The 20,258-nt window shown below is 47.2% G+C and overlaps 1 protein-coding gene across 1 annotated transcript in view; it reads left to right on the top strand.

The window, feature by feature from the left end:
- MYBBP1A (MYB binding protein 1a) overlaps positions 1-20,258 on the top strand; it is a 145,615-nt gene that overhangs the window by 38,633 nt on the left and 86,724 nt on the right. Inside the window, exons 7-12 of the mRNA XM_073574686.1 lie at positions 2,107-2,274; positions 2,841-2,958; positions 7,038-7,327; positions 7,987-8,097; positions 8,183-8,308; positions 8,934-9,140. Of these exons, the coding sequence (XP_073430787.1) occupies positions 2,107-2,274; positions 2,841-2,958; positions 7,038-7,327; positions 7,987-8,097; positions 8,183-8,308; positions 8,934-9,140 (1,020 nt within the window). The remainder of the gene's footprint in view (positions 1-2,106; positions 2,275-2,840; positions 2,959-7,037; positions 7,328-7,986; positions 8,098-8,182; positions 8,309-8,933; positions 9,141-20,258) is intronic.

The raw sequence follows: 20,258 nt of genomic DNA, 5'->3' as shown, positions 1-20,258 counted from the left end.
GCAGTGGGCGCCTCTTGGGCGCTTCGGCACCAGGCTTCGGCAGAGCAGGTATGCAAGGCAGCAACCTGGTCCAGCCTGCACACTTTTTGTAGACATTACAATGTGCATACTCAGGCTTCGTCTGATGCGAGCCTGGGTAGGAAAATTCTCCAGGCAGCAGTGGCACACCTTTAGTCAGGAGGGCATGCGGCTTGGAGCGGTGAGTTGTCTTCCCACCCAGGGACTGCTTTAGGACGTCCCACAGTCTCTGTGTCCCCCAATGAGACGAAGGAGAAACAGGGATTTTTGTGAGTACTCACCGTAAAATCCTTTTCTCCGAGACGCTCATTGGGGGACACAGCACCCACCCTGATAGCCAGTTGGCTCTTGTTTATTTAATTAGTATAATTCCTTATTTAAGGTAGGGTGGTCCTTTTTCAGACATATGTTTGGCATAAGTTAAAATTATGTTTATGTCCTCCTACTGCTTTTTGCACTAAACTGGTTTCTGCCTGGTACCGGGGCGAGGGTGTATGTGGCGGAGGAGGAGCTAACTTGTTTTTTGTATACCTAGTGTCAGCCTCCAGACGGCAGTAGCATACACCCCACAGTCTCTGTGTCCCCCAATGAGCGTCTCGGAGAAAAGGATTTTACGGTCAGTACTCACAAAAATCCCTGTTTTCATGGCTCTACGTTCTAAACTTCTGTGAGGCTCTTGGGGGTTCAAAGCGCTTAACACACATCTAGATAAGTTCCTTAAGGGGTCTAGTTTCCAAAATGAGGTCACTTTTTTGGGGTTTCCACTGTTTAGGCGTCCGATCTCAATTCCAGCCAATTCTGCGTTGAAAAAATCAAACGGCGCTCCTTCCCTTGCGAGCTCTGCCTTGCGCCCAAAAAGTGGTTTACCGCCACATATAGGGTATTGGCTTATGCAGGAGAAATTGCACAACACATTTTGTGGTTCATTTTCTCTTTTAACACTTGTGAAAATAAAAATAAATTGGTTAAGTAAATTTTTTGCAAAAAAAAAAGTTAAATGTTAAGTTTTTCCTTTCACATTGCTTCAGTTACTGTGAAGCACGTAAAGGGGTTAATAAACTTCTTGAATGTGGTTTTGAGCACCTTGAGGGGTCCAGTTTTTAGAATGGTGTCACTTTTGGCTATTTTCTGTCATGTACACCCCCAAAATGACTTTAAATATGATGTGGTTCCTAAAAAAAAATGTTTTTTTAAATTTTGTTGTAAAAATGAGAAATCGCTGGTCAACTTTTAACCCTTATAACTTCCTGACAATAAAAAATTTTGTTTGCAAAATTGTGCTGTTGTAAAGTAGACATGAGGGAAATGTTATTTATTAAGAAATTTGTGTGACATATCTCTCTGATTTTAAGGGCATAAAAATTTAAAGTTTGAAAATTGCAAACTTTTCGCCATATTTTCATTTTTTTCATAACTAAACACAAGTCATATAGAAGAAATTTTACCACTATCATGAAGTAAAATATGTCACGAAAAAACAGTCTCAGAATCAGCGGGATCCATTAAAGCGTTCCAGCGTTATAACCTCTTAAAGTGACAGTGGTCAGAATTGTAAAAATTGGCCTGGTCATTATGCTGCAAAATGGCTCTGTCACTAAGGGGTTAATATTGCAAGTCGGGTAACATATAGCCACCTTAAAAGCATATTCTTAAGTTTTGATGTTATCCCTTCTCATTGGGTTTGGGGATCATTTCCTGAATCCTGATGTCTGAGGGTCTGACCGCTTGGACTCCTACCAATCCAAAAAAGAAAAAGCAGGTCTATGGAGTGAAAGTCAATAATATGCTTTGCCGCTTCATTAATTTTTATGGGCTACCCAAATGCCAGCCTACTGCATCGCTTTGCCAACTCCCACAAGTCCATTAATAATGAACCCACCAGCGGTACGCTTTATCGACTACTGCTCCATTCAGTCACATGCTGTACTTTGGAGCCTCAGTTATCAGGATCAATGGGGGTCCCAGTGACCGGGAAGCTATCCCATACCCCAAGGATAGGGGACAACGTCTAAACTTTAGACAACCCTTTTAAGGCTGGATAAATGATTTGCAGGAGTAAATAAATTGTCCTTTTATCTCTGTTTCCAGATTGGTTGACTTGCTAAAAATGGCTGCGAAGTCTGTAAAGAAAGAAAAGTGCCTACCAGGAGTAGCTCTTGATGTTCTGAGAATTGCCGTGAAGGAAAAGGCTTTTGAATTATTTTGGAATGAAGTTGTGGAGCTTGGTTTGATGGAGGAAGATAATGCTCCATGCATGTATGTTTTCAGTGATCTTTTCTGCCACTTGTTATATTTAACCAGCTTTGTAATGATGCATCCACGGCCCAGCCCTTATGTTAGATGGCCATTTCTGCCAAGAAGGTGCCCTTGTGTCCTTATAATTTATATAAAAAAATGTAAGGCGTCATCTGGTGATAAATACACATTACAATCCTTTCTTATGCCCTATTAATGCATTCTGACTTCAGACCAGAGGACCCCTCGATTGAGGCCTCTCCTTATTTCCCTAAATTGAGAGCTGCTTGGACAGTGCAGTTCTAATGGGCTCCTCATGTTCCTGTATTACATATATGCCCATATTTTGTGGCTGGCAACTACAATATTTCCTAAATCACTTTCAGATAACTATATGGTCAAATGAAAATTTACGCCAACATAACAACTGGATACTTAGCATCTGATTCAACATCTTTATAATTTAAAGAGACAACCTCTTTTAACACTGTAATAAGATGTAAAAAAATGTTTGATTTATAAAATCATTGGTGCTTGTCTTGCATATGCCACTGATACAGCTGAGTAATTTGGGTTGTTTCTCTTAGTTACCTTTGTTATAGGCTTCTTGGTGCAGCTTTACCTTTACTGGATAAAAATCAGTTGCAAATGATACTTCATGGAAATGTCATGTTACGTTATGGGGAACATGTGGTCTCAACCCAGGTAAGAGAAAGCATTCTTTATGTAGAATAGGTATGCGTGAACATAGCTTATACGTCCAGCTATTACAATGTTATCACTCCTCTGTACCAATGCACACGCGCCAGCCCTTACAGCTATTGACGTACCGTATTTTGCAGACTATAAGACACACTTTTGGTGGTGCGTCTTATAGTCTGGGTGTAGCTTACCGGGAAAGCGTGGGTGGCAGCAGCTCAGTGACAAGCCGAGATCTCAATCTGCAAGTGCTCTGCATCTGAAGGCCATTTTGCTGAAGTACAACACCTGGAGATCCAATGTGCAGACTAGAAATTCGGCTCCTACCTGCACGGTCGACATGTTTTTGAAACCCAGCCCAGAACTTCCTGCAGTGCTGACCGCCGTAGCCTCCCCCCCCCCCCAGCCCCTGGTAAGCTAAATTTAAACTGTAAGACGGACCTCTTTGACACATTAAAACATTTTATTTCCTATTTTACTCCTCAAAATTTGGGGGGGCTTATAGTCCGCGAAATACAATAAGTATGAGCACATCACCAATTTTCGAAGTAAATCTAATATATAAAGCTCAAGTGTGTGTGTGTGTATGTATGTATGTATGTGTGTATCTCCGGGTATGGCATCCGCGCCGTCGCAGCTACAGCCACAAAATTTGGCACAGTCACACGTCTGGACCCCGAGAGCGTCCTAGGCTATGTTGTGAGGCGAAATTTTAACCCCGCGCGTTCCAATTCACCAAACAATTTTGCCCCTATCTACATACTGGGGAAAAAGTGTGTGCGTATCAAGCCCCGCCCCTCATTATGATGTCACAATGGTTGCCATGGCGACGCTGATGTCATAGGTTGCAAGCCCCGCCGCTCATTATGATGTCATAATGGTTGACTATGGGATGGAGGATGTGGGATGGAGGATGTGTGATGGGTATATGGGCACTGGACTATGGGATGGAGGATATGTATGACGGGTATATGGGCTCGGGACTATGGGATGGTGGATATGTATGATGGGTATATGGGCACGGGACTATGGGATGGCGGATATGTATGATGGGTATATGGGCACGGAACTATGGGATGGAGGATATGTTTGATGGGTATATGGGCATGGGACTATGAGATGGAGGATATGTATGATGGGTATATGGGCATGGGACTATGAGATGAAGGATGTGTGATGGGTATATGGGCACTCTACTATGGGATGGCGAATATGTATGATGGGTATATGGGCATGGGACTATGGGATGGAGGATGTGTGATGGGTATATGGGCATGGGACTATGGGATGGAGGATGTGTGATGGGTATATGGGCACTCGACTATGGGATGGAGGATATGTATGATGGGTATATGGGCACGGGCCTATGGGATCGTGGATATGTATGATGGGTATATGGGCACGGGACTATGGGATGGAGGATAATTATAATTTGCTGTAACTAACCACAGTTAGTTACTATGCCCGGGCAGCGCCGGGCTCTTCAGCTAGTATATTTCTAAAGGTGCTGTTGACATGAAAATCTTACCAGATGTTGGTAACAACCCATCCAATTCTCACTGGCAAATAAATCAAACCATAGATGTCCATAAATTAAGTTATGCGTAATAATGAGAAATGACACGGGGAAAAAGTATTGAACACGCTCAGTGAAATTTAATACTTTGTACAGAAGCCTTTGTTGGTGAAGACAGCTTGAAGATGCCTTTTGTATTGAGAAACTTGTCACATGCTTTGCTCAGGTGTGTTTTTGGCCCTTTCTTCTACACAATCACTCATCAAATCCTGAAGGTTTGGTAGGCTACTTTTATGAACTTTGAGGTTTAGTTCCTTCCATAATTTTTTTTCTCGGATTCAGGTCAGTTGATTGGTTGGACCATTCTACAGCTTTATCTTGTTTCTCTGAAACCAATTGAGAATTTCCTTGGATGTGTTTGGAATCATTGTCTTGCTGAAATGACCACCCTCATCTCATCTTAATCATCCTGGTAGATGGCAGCAGATTTTTATCAAGAATGTCTCGATACATTTGTCCAATCTTCCTTCAATAATATGGAATTTGCCAGTGCCCTATACTGAAAAACATCTCCACACCATAATGTTCCCACCTCCAAACTTCACTGTTTGTATGGTTTTTTGGGGTGATGTACAGTACTTTTTGGCCTCCAAATGTGGTGTGTATTGTGGCATCCAAAGAGTTCAAGTTTAGTCTCATCTGACCAGACTATATTCTCCCAGTATTTCACAAGGTTGTCTAAATGTTGTGGAGAAAACTTTAAATGCTCATGAACACAATTTTTGTTCAGCAATGGAGTCTTGCGTGGTGAGTGTGCTTACAGGTCATGAAGGTTGAGTGCATTACTTATGATTTTCTTTGAATCAATTGTACCAAATGATTCCAGGTCTTTTTATAGTTCTTCACTGCTGGCTCTTGGTCAACTTTTCTGATAATTCTTTCCACTCCTTTGTCTTAAATCTTGCGAGGAGCATCTGGTCGTGGCCTTTTTATGGTGAAATCATGTTCTTTCCACTCCCAGATTATGGCACCAACAGTGCTCATTGTTACATTCTGTAACAAATACCATCAGTATATTTTGCAACAATAAGGTTGCGAGGGTCTTCAGACAGCTCACTGGTTTTATCCATCATGAGATGTATCTTGTTTGGCACTTTGGTAGCAAGACACCTTTTTATAGGCCATCTGTTCAACCAGCTGATATTTTTCACTAAGTTGCAGGATTTCTTTTTAATTACTGATGATTTCAGCTGCTGTCATGACTTTCCAGGGCTTTTTGAACCTCTTTATGTGTTCAATACTTTTTTTTTTTCCTGGTGTCATTTCTCATTATTCTACATACTTAATTTAGACATCTATGGTTTGATTTTATTTTTAGCACTATTATTGGATGGGTCAGATGCATTCACAATTAACGTACATAACGCTTATATTCAGTGGCTCACAGGTGACGTCTTTTCTGATTGTAGGCATTTTCTTTCCTCATCTCCATCCAGTCTAGATTGCCATAATCTGCGGCCAGAGTTTCTGGGCAAAGATGTCCATCCTGGTGCCCTAAACTGCACTGCGTTCATGCAGTTTATGCTGAGAAAAGCTCAATAGAGTGGGTTTTGGCATATGCCCCTAATCACCAGATTAGGTTCTTCTTTCATTCGGCTGATAAGCAACTACATTCCATTTTTTTTTTTAAACTGTGTAGGAATCCACAATTTATACATTTATTTGCTGTGGTTTCCTTTGGTGGATAGATACCTAGGCATCCATCACTGTGGCCATTGTCAGGTGCATGCTTCTTAAGCATATATGCACCAACAGTTGGTGCACACACTCTGTGCACTTAGACTAACAGTATCATATTGCTGTACCCCTCATACTATGCTGTGCTGTCCAAATACTATATTACTAAGTGTGCTATACTAATGCTCCTCGTGAAAATACTAATAACATACAGATAAAAGGTTTGTGCCTAATAAATGGTGCCTGCAGAGTGCCCCCAAAAGTATCGGTGCAATCTAAAATGTTTCCAATAAGTAATTAGTTATAGTACTCACCCATAGTGCCCCAAAAGTAATAATGCTTCCACAATGTGTCCCTCAAAGTATCCTCAATAGTACTTATTCTCTTCCAGGGTGCCTACATTAAAAAGTAGTGCGCTCTTAATAATAATTCACTAATGCAATGCCCTCAATAGTAATGATACAATACATTTTTTAGAGTGGAGAAAAAAACCCTACTTGCCTAACACTTGGTCCCATATTGAATTCACCAGCGCAGGTAAAAAAGAGGTGATAATGCCCTTGTGCCATAAATCGGCTCTCTCATGGGCTACAGGTCTAAAGTGGCTTACAAGCGTGAATGTCAAGGCTCCTGTGCTCCTCTAAGTATTGAATTGTTTGTGGCCTCTGGATATTGGTATGAAAACTGCCAGTTACAATTTCTGATGAGGTTAGGTGAAACCACAGTGTAATGCAAAGCGCAATGTGGTTACAGAATAAGATGTCCCATTTGACTGTCGTCCCGTGTAATGTGTTTAATTTTGTGTACCTTGTGTTTTCCCCCATATATTTAGCCGGCGGATCGCTTTAAGTTTGCACCAGAGATGGAAACTTATGTTGATGCTTTTCTGGAAAGTTGTGATGATGATGAAAGGCAATTGACAGTTCTTATTGGCTTCTCCTCACTAACGAACCAAGGGTGCCCAGTGGTGCCCAGCACATGGAAAGTGATGAGACACGTACAACCAGCTGCCCTGCAGAAATATATAGACTGGCTGAAGAACATGTTTCTTATGCCAGACATTGATTCCTGTCTGAATTTCACAACCAAGAGACAGAGGGAAAACCAAGAGCATCCAAACAAGTGAGTGAGGTTTTGTTTTTCTTAGTGAGATATTTAGGCTTTCCTGATCCGAAAAAGTTTTGGGGTGTCAAGTACATTGGCCCATCATAACACATACACGAAGTGAAAGATTTGGATGTTGTAGAAGTACTTGACATAGTGATTATTATAACATTACATTTACACATACATGATGTATGGACCGGTCTCAGGTCTCCTAACCCAAATTCAGCACCTTCACTGGTATATGAGGCGGTGCAGTTTGGGACTGGAGGAGACTCACGGCCAGTCAATGCATAACCATCCATACAAATGTGTAAAACTGGTGTTCTATAAATTCTCTGATTGTTTGGTAATGCTCTCTACTAGCATTGAGCCAGCTGAATAACCTGAATAAGAGGTATTATTGGCACACAAAACACCTGCCTGCAGAAGGTGTTTTTTTTTTTTTTTTTTATATATAAAGTATATTCAGATATTCATTCTGCAAACTAGGGGGAAGTTCAGTGAGGGATCAGTGACCTGTCAGCAGTCTGTATATTGAATACCTAATCAGAGCACCACATAAAGACCCCCCCCCCCCCCAGCACGAGAATCTCATTTACACAAAACTGAAAATGGAGATTAAAGAACAACCACAAGGCGGATTTCATCTCTCTTTTCATCCCTTTCTTCGCCAGAAATGACCATTTCGTGTTTAGGCTGAGAAAGTGGATTATCCCTCGGCTTGTCAGCATCATTGACAATCCCCAAGTGAAGACAGATGAGCACCTAGTGATGTACATTGCCCGGTAAGTCGATTACACAGGTACTATCTTTGTTGTTGTGGTCAGCACATGTCCTACACAGTGCTGATTCATATTTTATTTTCTGCAGGTTTATATTATTCCATGCATTTTTTGATGCAAAAAGATCAGTCTCCAAAATTCCAGAAACAGAAGCTCGTCCGTCTTTGCCTTTGGACGACAAAACACGGTCCAATGTAGCTGATGCCTTTTTTAGGTGAGTCATTTTGTTTTACTATTCTCACACATTACAAACCTTTTTTGTCACAAAATTTTTATATACATGTGTGCCTGCCACACATAAAGGAAATGTATTAAATCAATTTAAGCCCCTTTAATGAAGTCTCTCTAATGTCAGTGTATGTGGTCTTAGAGCATCCACTACAATGTCTCCAGGGAAGGAAAGCATTGGTTACATGCTTTGTTGGGAGTCAGTTTGCCTGGCTGACATTTCTATGCTTCTCCTCTCCAAAATTCCCGAATCCCTCACCCCTTCAGCAGCAGAACATATGTATGGAAGCTTAGGAAATGGAACTGGCGCCGGCAGCTTTACCTGTGGCTATGAGACTAGGTGAAAAAGAAAGACCTTGCCAATTCCCATCTAGAGTCCACAAGAGAGTGATGCCCCACACTTTAAGGCCACTTACTTTGTTTTTTCATTTGCAATCTGGGCTGGATATTTTTTTAGAAGTATTAGGAATCTCTGTGTAGTCAGTAATTATTAAATATTTCTATCTTTCAGTAATTCAGCGGGTTATAAGACTTTTGCGTGAAAGTACAATAAATTGAATCTGTATGCCCTGAAAATTGCACAGTTTATGTATGTTCCCATTCTTTTCCAGCTTGTTGTTGAATCTGAACGGCATGCCTGTGTTAGGAGAAGGTCCTCACGTTGATGCGTTAAGGGAGAAGCACGTGGTTGGTGTTACTGCCGATGGCAGCTTGTGGATTCATTGCATGGTCCGCTACGCTGATATGTTACTTTCTGAGGGAAAGGTAGTCAAACCTGTTAAACCATTCAGTGAAGAACAAAGAGACGCCTGGGCCCGGTAAGGTGACTGCAGTTAGTTAAGTGTTTTGGCCTACAAACAACATTTATCACCTAGCCATTGAGCAGGTAATGTATTTTCTCTGGCATACCCACCAAACTGGGTCTTGTGTTCCTCACATGGAACTTTAGTCACATGTGCACTACCACTACTATCATTGTCTGAGACTCATGGCTAAATACAGATATTGGCTATCTCCCAGCACAGAGACCACCAGTGATCATACATGTATTTTTTCTGGGAATAGGTGGTAATTGTTGTTTTGGGGCAGGGTCCATGATGATAACTTTATTCGTCATGCGTTTATGTTGGAGACTGACAGAACTAACTGTAAAACAAACCTAAAAACCCATCCATCTCCATTAGCACTTGTCTGTTGCAAATCCACATCATCTACCGTATTTTTCAGACCATAAGACACACCCCAAATTTTGGGGTGGATAATGGTAGAAATTTTACTCTGTCGCCTAATTGGGGGACACAGAACCTTGGGTGTTATGCTGCTGTCCACTAGGAGGCGACACTATGCATAATCTGAAAAAGATTAACTTTGGCTCCTCCTCTGCAGTATACACCCCTGGACGGCGTCAGCCTTCTCCAGTTTTTGCTTAGTGTCGCAAGGAGGCACACCTTTTTTCTTCCGTTTTTTTCCTTTTTTCACGGAAATACAGATGAAGAAAAGTGGGTCTCCAGCGAGACTCCCGGCATGGCTCCCTCCTTGGTCCCCTATTAGGGGTACCCGGTTGAGGTGGTTTTTTTCCCCATGTCGCTCCCTCCCCAGTCCCTCGGGTCCTGGTTCGAGGTCGAGACCCCCCTCCTTCCCCAACACCTTTAAGGGGTCTGGGTTGAGGTCGAGGCGAGGATGAAGACCCCCTGACGGTGACAGACGCACCCTCCCTAATCCCCCGCAGGGGGTATTAGGTTGAGACGCCTCAGGTAGGGTCGGAGATCAGGCAGCATTCCGCAGCTTCCAGGGACCCCAGGCCGGCTGAGGGATCCTGTGGGGGCCGGGGGAGGGTGCGGACTGGATGGCACAGCAGAAACAGGGCTTTTGCTGCGTCCCTGTCTCTGCAGCAGCAGCGGCTCCATAGCCCTTCAGGGGCCCCCCATACAAAAACCGCTACCCCTGCTACCCCCACCGCTATCCAGTCGACCGTTCTGGGGGGGTCTGGTACAAATCCGCCCCCCCCCCCCCGGACTACCGCGCCGCTCTGGAGCCCTCCTGGGCATCAGGCTTCAAATTTAGACCGCGGCTTCGGCCTAGCTGAAGCCGCCGCCTTTTCCCCGCCCCCCGGCCCGCCCCCCGGATGACCAAAATGACACACTGGAGTGTCATAGAAGGGGCGGATTGAGGCAGAAAGGGCGCGTTTTTACACAGCCCAGCGCGCCCTTTTGAGCTCTCCGCCCCCTCCTCCCTCTCCTCAGAGCCCCGGTGGCCATTTTTTCTGGATGAGATCCAGGAGAGAAGCATCACAGCGGTCTCCGGGGGGCACAGAACTTGGATCTGTCGGCGCTGGACCTAGGGGCACACCGGTGGGGTAAGCTCACAGCTGGGTTCTCATTACTCAGCTGTGAATCTATACTTCCTATAAGGCTTTCTGTGGGTTCCCTCTGCGTAGCCACCCCTGTACGATCCCTTATAGCCAGCCTCTGTGCACTATGCCGGGCTCAAGGAAGAGAACCAGGCAGGAATGTTTCTATGCATTCTGCACAGCCTGCAAAGCCACGCTCCCTAGTGGCAGCACGTATCCGCACTGCCGGGTCTGCATCCAGAACTCTGGGTCAGAACCCCAGGGAGTCCCTACTGACGCTTCAGTGTCACAGGCCACGCCGGAATGGGCAACTCAGATGTCTCAGTCTATGTCACAGTCCATAGACAACCTAACTGCTACATTGCTGCAAGCTCTGCAGAGTCGGACCCCGGCTATGGACGGTACACAGCAAACGGACAGCTTGTCTCAGGAACATGCTGCTTCTGACTCTCACAGACGTAAGCGGACTCACAGGTCTCGGATCACCTGAGTCGCACTATAGCACAAGGTCGTTCCCCTCTAGGGAGAGACAGCGTCATTCCAGGTCTCCTGGGCAGTCCCCTGCCACAGACAGACAGTGCAATTTACCACAGGGATCCCCCACCACAGAAGACCCCCGCCCCAGGTCGCCCTCCAGGGATCACCTTAGTGAGGCACAGGATTCGGAGGGCATCTGTGACTCCGACTCAGATAATGAAACGGTCAGGTCCGTGGTACCTTCTCCCCCTAGCAATACAGCGCTAGTTGAGGACATAATTTCTTCTATTCATCGGGTGCTAAAAATTCCAGAGTCGCCCCCGGAAGTCCCAAAACATAGGATTTGCTTCGAAAGTGTTCAAAAACCACCTAAGGTCTTCCCTAATCACGATGAGTTTGAGAAAATACTTACCAAACAGTTTGCGCAGCCTGACAAAAAATTCGCTAATCGCAAATATCTGGAAGCGAAGTACCCTTTCCCACAGGAAGACACCAAACAATGGGCAGATCCACCTGAAGTGGACCCTCCGGTTTCTAGGCTAGCAGCGCAGACTTTACTCTCTCTGCCGGATAGCTCAACCCTCAGGGACGCAGCAGACCTGCAAGTAGAACGCATGGCTCGTTCTATTTTCGAAGCGGCAGGCGCCTCTCTGGGCCCTGCGTTTGCTTCAGTTTGGGCAGCCAAGGCCATCCTAGCTTGGGCCAAAAGACTACAGGAGGGTCTTCAGGCTTCAAATCCTGAACTCTCGGACCAAGCGGTCCAGATGGCAGTGGTAGCAGACTACATGATTCATGCAGCCCTGGATTCCGCCAGAGGTGTAGCGGGAATAGCATCAAACGCCATCACGATCCGACGCATCCTCTGGCTGCGAGAATGGAAAGCGGATGCGGCCTCAAAGAAGTCCCTCACGCGACTTCCGTATTCTACTGGTAGACTTTAAGGCGAAAAGTTGGACACCATGATAGCCAATGCCACCGGGGGTAAGAGTACCTCTCTCCCTCAACTAAAACCGAAACGCATGTTCAAACGAAGAAACCAGACGCGATTCCGATCCTTTCGGAATTCCTCGGGCTGGTCCGTTTCGCGCCCAGTGCAAAACCGCAACCGTTCTCCACGCAGAGACAACCCACGGACGCAGCAGCGACCGGACAGGGCTTGGCAGTCGAAAGCAGGCCAAGCGAAACCCAAGGGAGGAAAACCTCAGAACTTCACTTCATCATGACTCGAGACCTCCGGAAGACACCCCACCAGTAGGCGGCCGACTTTTACTCTTTCAGCAAGTCTGGCTGCCTATTACAGAAGACAGGTGGGTCAGGGAAATAGTGTCTTCCGGATACAAGATAGAGTTCACTTCCGTTCCACCGAACCGGTTCTTTCTTTCTGTTCCTCCAACACCACCAGAAAAGGCTCGTGTCTTCCACCAAGCGGTTTCCCCTCTCCTTCAATCAGGAGTTGTGGTGCCGGTTCCCGCGAACGAGAGATTCCGAGGATTCTACTCAAATTTGTTTGTAGTCCCCAAGAAAGGAGGCGGCGTCCGACCCATACTGGACCTAAAACAGCTCAACAATTACGTACGGGTCCGTCATTTCCGCATGGAGTCCCTCCGGTCCATCGTTGCATCCATGGAGCAGGGAGAATTCCTCGCCTCCATAGACATACAGGATGCGTATCTCCACATACCAATTGCTCCCGCCCACCAAAGGTTTCTCAGGTTCGCGGTCAACCAAAACCACTACCAGTTTGTCGCCCTTCCGTTCGGACTCGCCACGGCTCCAAGAACGTTCACCAAAGTCATGGCGGCCACCATGGACGTCCTGCACTCAAGAGGCATTCTAGTCGTCCCGTACCTGGACGACCTCCTCGTCAAGTCTCCCACTTTCAAAGACTGCGAGGTCAGTGTCTCAATCACTCTAGACACTGAGTCGCCTGGGATGGCTAGTCAACCTACAGAAATCGTCGACCATCCCAACTCGGACTCTAACATTCCTGGGAATGGTATTCGACACCGCCAGGGGCCTGGTGCTCCTTCCCAAGGACAAGACACTGGCCATCCGTCTGGGAGTTCGCACACTCCTTCGCAGTCCTCCTCGATCTCTCCGGTTTGCCATGAGAGTCCTCGGCCGGATGGCAGCAGCAATAGAGGCAGTGCCATTTGCCCAGTTTCACCTCAGGGTCCTTCAACTAGCCATGCTCAGATCTTGGGACAGGAACCCCTTCTCCCTCGACAGGGAGTTCAGGTTGACGTCATCGACCAGGAGGTCCCTGCACTGGTGGCTCAAACCAACCTCGCTTACACGAGGGAAGCCATTCCTCTCAGGACAATGGAAGATCCTGACTACCGATGCAAGCCTAACAGGCTGGGGGGCGGTACACCTACATCACAGGGCACAGGGCAAGTGGTCACCGAGGGAAGTGACATTGCCCAACAATGTTCTGGAAATCAGGGCTATTCTCTTGGCACTGAGAGCCTTTCATCACTTGCTTGCAGCCTCGCACATACGGATACAGTCGGACAATGCCACGGCTGTGGCATACGTGAATCACCAAGGCGGGACCCGCAGCGCCCAGGCAATGAGAGAAGTGGCTCATATCCTCCGCTGGGCGGAAGACACAAGGTCGGTTCTTTCTGCGGTACACATTCCGGGTGTAGAAAACTGGGAAGCCGACTTCCTCAGCAGGCAAGGAATGGACTCGGGGGAGTGGTCTCTCCATCCCGAGATTTTTTACCAGATCTGTCAACGATGGGGAACCCCGGATGTGGACCTAATGGCATCCCATCTCAATGCCAAGGTTCCCAATTTCATGGCCAGGACACACGACCCGCGGTTGCTCGGAGCGGATGCCCTGGTCCAGGACTGGTCCCAGTTCCGACTCCTGTACATTTTTCCACCCCTCCCCCTAATAGCCAGGGTCGTGAGGAAGGTCAAGCAAGAGGGAGTTCCGACCATCCTCATCGCGCCAGACTGGCCCAGACGTACTTGGTATGCCGACATCGTCCAACTTACGGCAGACGCCCCCTGGCGTCTACCCGACCGCCACGACCTTCTGTCTCAAGGTCCGTTCTTCCACCAGAACTCAGGGGCCCTCAATTTGACGGCATGGCCCTTGAAACCTGGATTCTAACCCAGGCAGGTTTTTCACCGGCAGTCATTGCAACTATGATCAGGGCAAGGAAGCCTGCCTCTGCCAAGCTCTATTATCGTACCTGGAGAGCCTTCTTTTCTTGGTGCGAATCTCATGGACAAGTCCCACTCCCTTATTACCTCCCGAAGGTACTAGGTTTTCTTCAATCGGGCCTAGATGCCAAGCTATCCTTAAGTTCGCTTAAGAGTCAGGTGTCGGCGCTTTCAGTCCTTTTTCAAAAGCGCATTGCTATTAAACCGCAAGTAAGGACTTTCATCCAGGGAGTTTCCCGATTGGTTCCTCCCTACAAACGTCCGATGGATACGTGGGACCTCAATCTGGTCCTGACAGCATTGCAAGCTCCACCCTTCGAACCTCTTAGAGAAGTTCCACTCTCCATTCTGTCTCAGAAAGTGGTTTTTCTAGTGGCTATCACCTCGTTACGCAGAGTGTCGGAATTGTCAGCACTTTCCTGCAGACGACCTTTCCTAGCCTTTCACCAGGACAAGGTGGTTCTCCGCACGGTACCATCCTTCCTTCCGAAGGTTGTGTCCAACTTTCACCTTAACGAAGAGATTTCACTGCCTTCCCTTTGCCCGGTTCCGGTACATAGAGTGGAGAAGGCTCTGCATACGCTTGACCTAGTCAGGGCATTGCGGATTTACGTGTCCAGGACTGCACCTTTCCGGAAATCCGATTCCCTCTTCATTCTTACGGAAGGTAGTCGCAAGGGGTTGCCGGCTTCCAAGGCTACCCTTGCCAGGTGGATCAAGTCCACCATACATGAGGCCTACCGACTTAACAGTTCCCCTCTTCCGGCCGGTATCACGGCACACTCTACACGGGCAGTAGGGGCCTCCTGGGCCATTCGGCATCAGGCTTCGGCACAACAAGTGTGCAAGGCGGCCACTTGGACTAGCCTACACACGTTTACGAAACACTACAGTGTTCATACCCAGTCCTCAGCGGATGCGAGCCTGGGTAGACTGGTTCTGCAGGCGGCAGTACCCCAAGTCTAGGGGACTGTCGGCACAATATTCGTCCACTGCTTCCCACCCAGGGACTGCTTTGGGACGTCCCAAGGTTCTGTGTCCCCCAATTAGGCGACAGAGTAAAGGAGATTTTTGTGTACTCACCGTAAAATCTCTTTCTCTTAGCCTTTAATTGGGGGACACAGCTCCCACCCTGTTGCCCTTACGGGCCGTTGTTTCCTGTTGAGTTCTCATATTGTTCTTGAGCTCGTACATAGTAGCCTTCTTACAGGCATGGTTATGTTATTTGGTTACGTTCCTCCTTATGCTTTGGCACAAAACTGGAGAAGGCTGACACCGTCCAGGGGTGTATACTGCAGAGGAGGAGCCAAAGTTAATCTTTTTTCAGATTATGCATAGTGTCGCCTCCTAGTGGACAGCAGCATAACACCCAAGGTTCTGTGTTCCCCAATTAAAGGCTAAGAGAAAGAGATTTTACGGTGAGTACACAAAAATCTCCTTTTTTTTTTTTTATAAGATGGGAGTCTGTCTTATTGTCCGAATTTATGGTATCTTACCTGAGGGCCAGCGGTGGTAGAGCGGGGTCACAGGAGGCATGGTGGGGCAATGCTGCAGTCCCGGGGTGCGATGCTGTGGGTCCGGTGTCGGCGGTGAGGCAGAGCATGGAGCAGGCTCCCTTCCTCAGGATGGCGGCAGCAGAAATGTGGCGACGCCGCGGACCGGTGGCCACGGTGAGCAGAGCCAAGTGCCGGTTTCTCGGTGGCCATCTTCCTGAGGCCGCGTGTGCGCAGATTGAGATCTCTGTGGCCCTCGGCTTCAGGAAAATGGCCGCTGAGATATCAATCTGCGCACGCACGACCTTCTGCGGCCATTTTCCTGAAGCCGTGGCCCGCCGAGCTCTCAATCTGCGTACACGCTGCCTCCGGCGGCCCACGGCTTCAGGAAGATGGCCGTATGGAAACCAACGATGCACTTCGTACCACAGTCACCGAGCCTTAGCATCGCCACACCTCTGCCGCTGCCAGTTCCGCTGCTACACCACTGGCGCAACTCCCTGGTAAGCCTGCTTTCGGACTATAACACTCACCCCCCCATTGTCCTCCCAAATTTTTTGGGGAAAAAGTGTGTCTTATAGTCCGAAAAATACGGTAAATGTGGCCTTAAAGAGAATTGTCAGATGATTCATGTTGACTAAACTTCAATCGGCGTAACTCACAGGTTGCTTGGTGTATATTATATCAGAGAACATACAGATCTGGCAAAAATTGAGACCACTTCCAAATGTTCAGTTTGTCTGATTTTTCTCTTTATAGGTATACTAGCTGAAGAGCCCGGTGCTGCTGCCCGGGCATAGTAACTAACTACGGTTAGTTATAACATATTATAGTGAATATATATATATATATATATATATATATATATATATATATATATATATATATATATATATATATATATATATATATACATATATATATATATATATATATTCTTCCGACAGGTATGTCCATCCACCCAGCTCTCCTGCTCTCCTGCTGTCTGTCTATGAAGGACACACAGTGCGTCACCCAGCTTTGCACATAGACTTGCCTCTGCACCTAGCATTCACATGGTATGTCCATCCACCCAGCTCTCCTGCTGTCTGTCTATGAAGGACACACAGTGCGTCACCCAGCTTTGCACATAGACTTGCCTCTGCACCTAGCATTCACATGGTATGCCTTTCAGCTAACCCCAGCTTACCCCAGTGTTATCTATGACCTTGTTTACTCTGGCTTGATCATATACATCTGGTCCACTCTTAATTGTCTGGCCAAGATGAGCAGGGACCACTCCTCTCTGCTTCACACCTGACTGCACTTAGTTGTACATATATTGCAGAGTACAAGTCTGCATAGACTTCAGTCTGCATTGTGATTGCTATAAGTGTGTGCTAGAAGTGTGAAGATTAATTTAAGAATTAAAACCAGAATTGAACCAGAAGGGAACTGAAGGTAACTGGACACAGTCACTGTAAACAATGTTTCTGTTTGTTTTCACTTTCACCCCAATAATCCTTCACTTTCTGCTAATTCCCCTAATCCCTACTCCTAGTAAGGAACTGTTCATCTCTTCTTCAATCCTCCCCATCCACCTCACCTCCGCCTCAAAACTGTTCCTTAACATACAATCCTCTGTCTCCAAACACAGACAGCCCCCTCATGCCCTCTCCTGCCCCCACCTGGTAACACTTTCTCTGCTCCTTCTCACTGCTGGTGATATCTCTCCAAATCCTGGTCCTCCTCACCACATTCCCACAGTCATTTCTACCTCCCATCCACGCTCTATCACAACCTTCCGTAACCTCTCCAACCTTATACCCATTCACCCAGCCCCCGCTTCCCCAGTCCCACTAACAGGAGCTCTGTGGAACGCTCGCTCTGTCTGCAACAAGCTTTCCTACATCCATGATCTTTTTGTTACTACCAAACTCTCCTTCCTCGCCATCACCGAAACCTGGCTCACCCCTTCTGACACAGCCTCTCCTGCTGCACTTTCGTATGGCGGCTTCCACCTTTCTCACACCCCCCGCCCCAGCAGCAAACATGGTGGAGGAGTTGGTTTTCTCCTGTCAGATACCTGCTCCTTCACCCCAATCCCACTGCCACCCTCTGTTACCCTCCCTTCCTTTGAGGTGCACTCTGTGCGCATCTACTCCCCCTCCAACCTCCAACTGGCTGTCATCTACCGCCCCCCAGGGCCAGCCACCACCTTCTTTGACCACTTCACCACCTGGTTACTTCATTTCCTTTCCGCGGACATCCCTACTATCATCATGGGCGACTTCAACATCCCCATTGACACTTCCCTCTCAGCTGCCACTAAACTTCTATCTCTCACTTCCTCCTTCGGCCTCACTCAATGGTCTTCTACAGCCACCCACAAAGATGGCCACACACTGGACCTCATCTTCACCCGCCTCTGCTCCCTATCTAACCTCTCTAACTCACCTCTTCCTCTCTCTGACCACAACCTGCTCACATTCTCTTCCCTCTTCACTCCATGTCTACAATCCCCACCCCACAAACTTTCACACCCTCGCAGGAATCTTAAACACCTTGACCTACACTCATTCTCTGAATCCCTCCTCCCTCTCACAGATATAAGTTCCTTACACAATGCGGATGACGCTGCCGCTCTATATAACACCACAATAGCTGTAGCTTTGGAATCCGCTGCCCCACTTACACATACCAAAACTCGCAAAATCAACAGACAGCCCTGGCACACCAGCCTGACCAAAGAGCTGAGGCGAGCTTCCAGGGCTGCTGAGCGCAGATGGAAAAGATCCCACTCCAACGAGCATTTCATCGCATTCAAACAGTCCCTCACTACTTTCAAGACCACACTCGCCACAGCTAAACAAACCTACTTCTCATCTCTCATATCCTCCCTGTCTCACAACCCTAAACAGTTATTCAACACCTTCAATTCTCTCCTCCGCCCCCCAGCACCTCCTCCCTCCCCACTCATCTCAGCTGAAGACTTTGCCTCATTTTTCAAGCAGAAAATTGATAACATCAGGGACAGTTTTGGTCAACAACCCCCAGAGCCCTTCCTCCCGACTTCCCAGCCCTCCACCTTCAAAACCAACTTCTCCACCATTACAGAAGATCGACTCTCCACTCTACTCTCAAGATCACATCTCACCACCTGTGCACTCGACCCGATCCCATCCCACTTCATCCCAAACCTCACCACAGTCTTCATCCCAACCCTAACCCATCTCTTCAACCTATCACTAACAACTGGTGTTTTCCCCTCAAGCTTTAAACATGCCTCCATCACACCTATCCTCAAAAAGCCCTCTCTTGACCCATCCTCTGTATCTAGCTATCGCCCTATATCACTTCTCCCATACGCCTCCAAGCTACTGGAACAACACGTCTACCTTGAACTGTCCTCCCATCTCTCTTCTTGCTCCCTCTTCGACCGCTTACAATCTGGCTTCCGGTCACACCACTCCACTGAAACTGCCCTTACTAAGGTCACCAATGACCTCTTAACTGCCAAGAGCAAGCGACACTACTCTGTCCTCCTCCTCCTGGACCTGTCGGCTGCCTTTGACACAGTGGACCATTCCCTATTATTACAGACCCTCTCATCCCTCGGCATCACAGACTTGGCCCTCTCCTGGATCTCATCATACCTAACAGACAGGACATTCAGCGTCTCCAACTCACACACCACCTCCTCACCTCGCCCCCCTATCTGTCGGAGTCCCACAAGGTTCAGTCCTAGGGCCCCTGCTGTTCTCTATTTACACCTTTGGCCTGGGACAGCTCATAGAATCTCATGGCTTTCAGTATCATCTTTATGCTGATGACACACAGATCTACATCTCTGGACCAGATATCACCTCCCTACTAACCAGAATCCCTCAATGTCTGTCCACTATTTCATCCTTCTTCTCCACTAGATATCTGAAACTCAACATGGACAAAACAGAATTCATCATCTTTCCCCCATCTCACGTGACCCCCCCTACGAACCTATCAATTATAGTAAATGACTGCCCACTCTCCCCAGTCCCACAAGCTCGCTGCCTCGGAGTAATCCTTGATGCTGATCTCTCCTTCAAACCACATATCCAAACCCTTTCCACTTCCTGCCGACTTCAACTCAAAAATATTTCACGCATCCGTTCATTCCTCACCCAAGAATCTGCAAAAACCCTAGTCCATGCCCTCATCATCTCTCGCCTTGACTACTGCAACCTCATGCTCTGCGGCCTCCCCTCAAACACTCTCGCACCCCTCCAATCTATTCTAAACTCTGCTGCCCGACTAATCCACCTGTCCCCCCGCTATTCCCCAGCTTCTCCCCTCTGTCAATCCCTTCACTGGCTCCCAATTGCCCAGAGACTCCATTACAAAACCCTAACCATGACATACAAAGCCATCCACAACTTGTCTCCTCCATACATCTGTGACCTCGTCTCCCGGTACTTTCC

Source organism: Dendrobates tinctorius, unplaced genomic scaffold, assembly GCF_039654945.1.
Source record: "Dendrobates tinctorius isolate UK_male_01 unplaced genomic scaffold, ASM3965494v1 ptg000007l, whole genome shotgun sequence".
Taxonomy (NCBI): Eukaryota; Metazoa; Chordata; class Amphibia; order Anura; family Dendrobatidae; genus Dendrobates; species Dendrobates tinctorius.
Note: the sequence above shows the minus strand (reverse complement) of the source record. Positions and strands in the feature narration are given on the sequence as shown.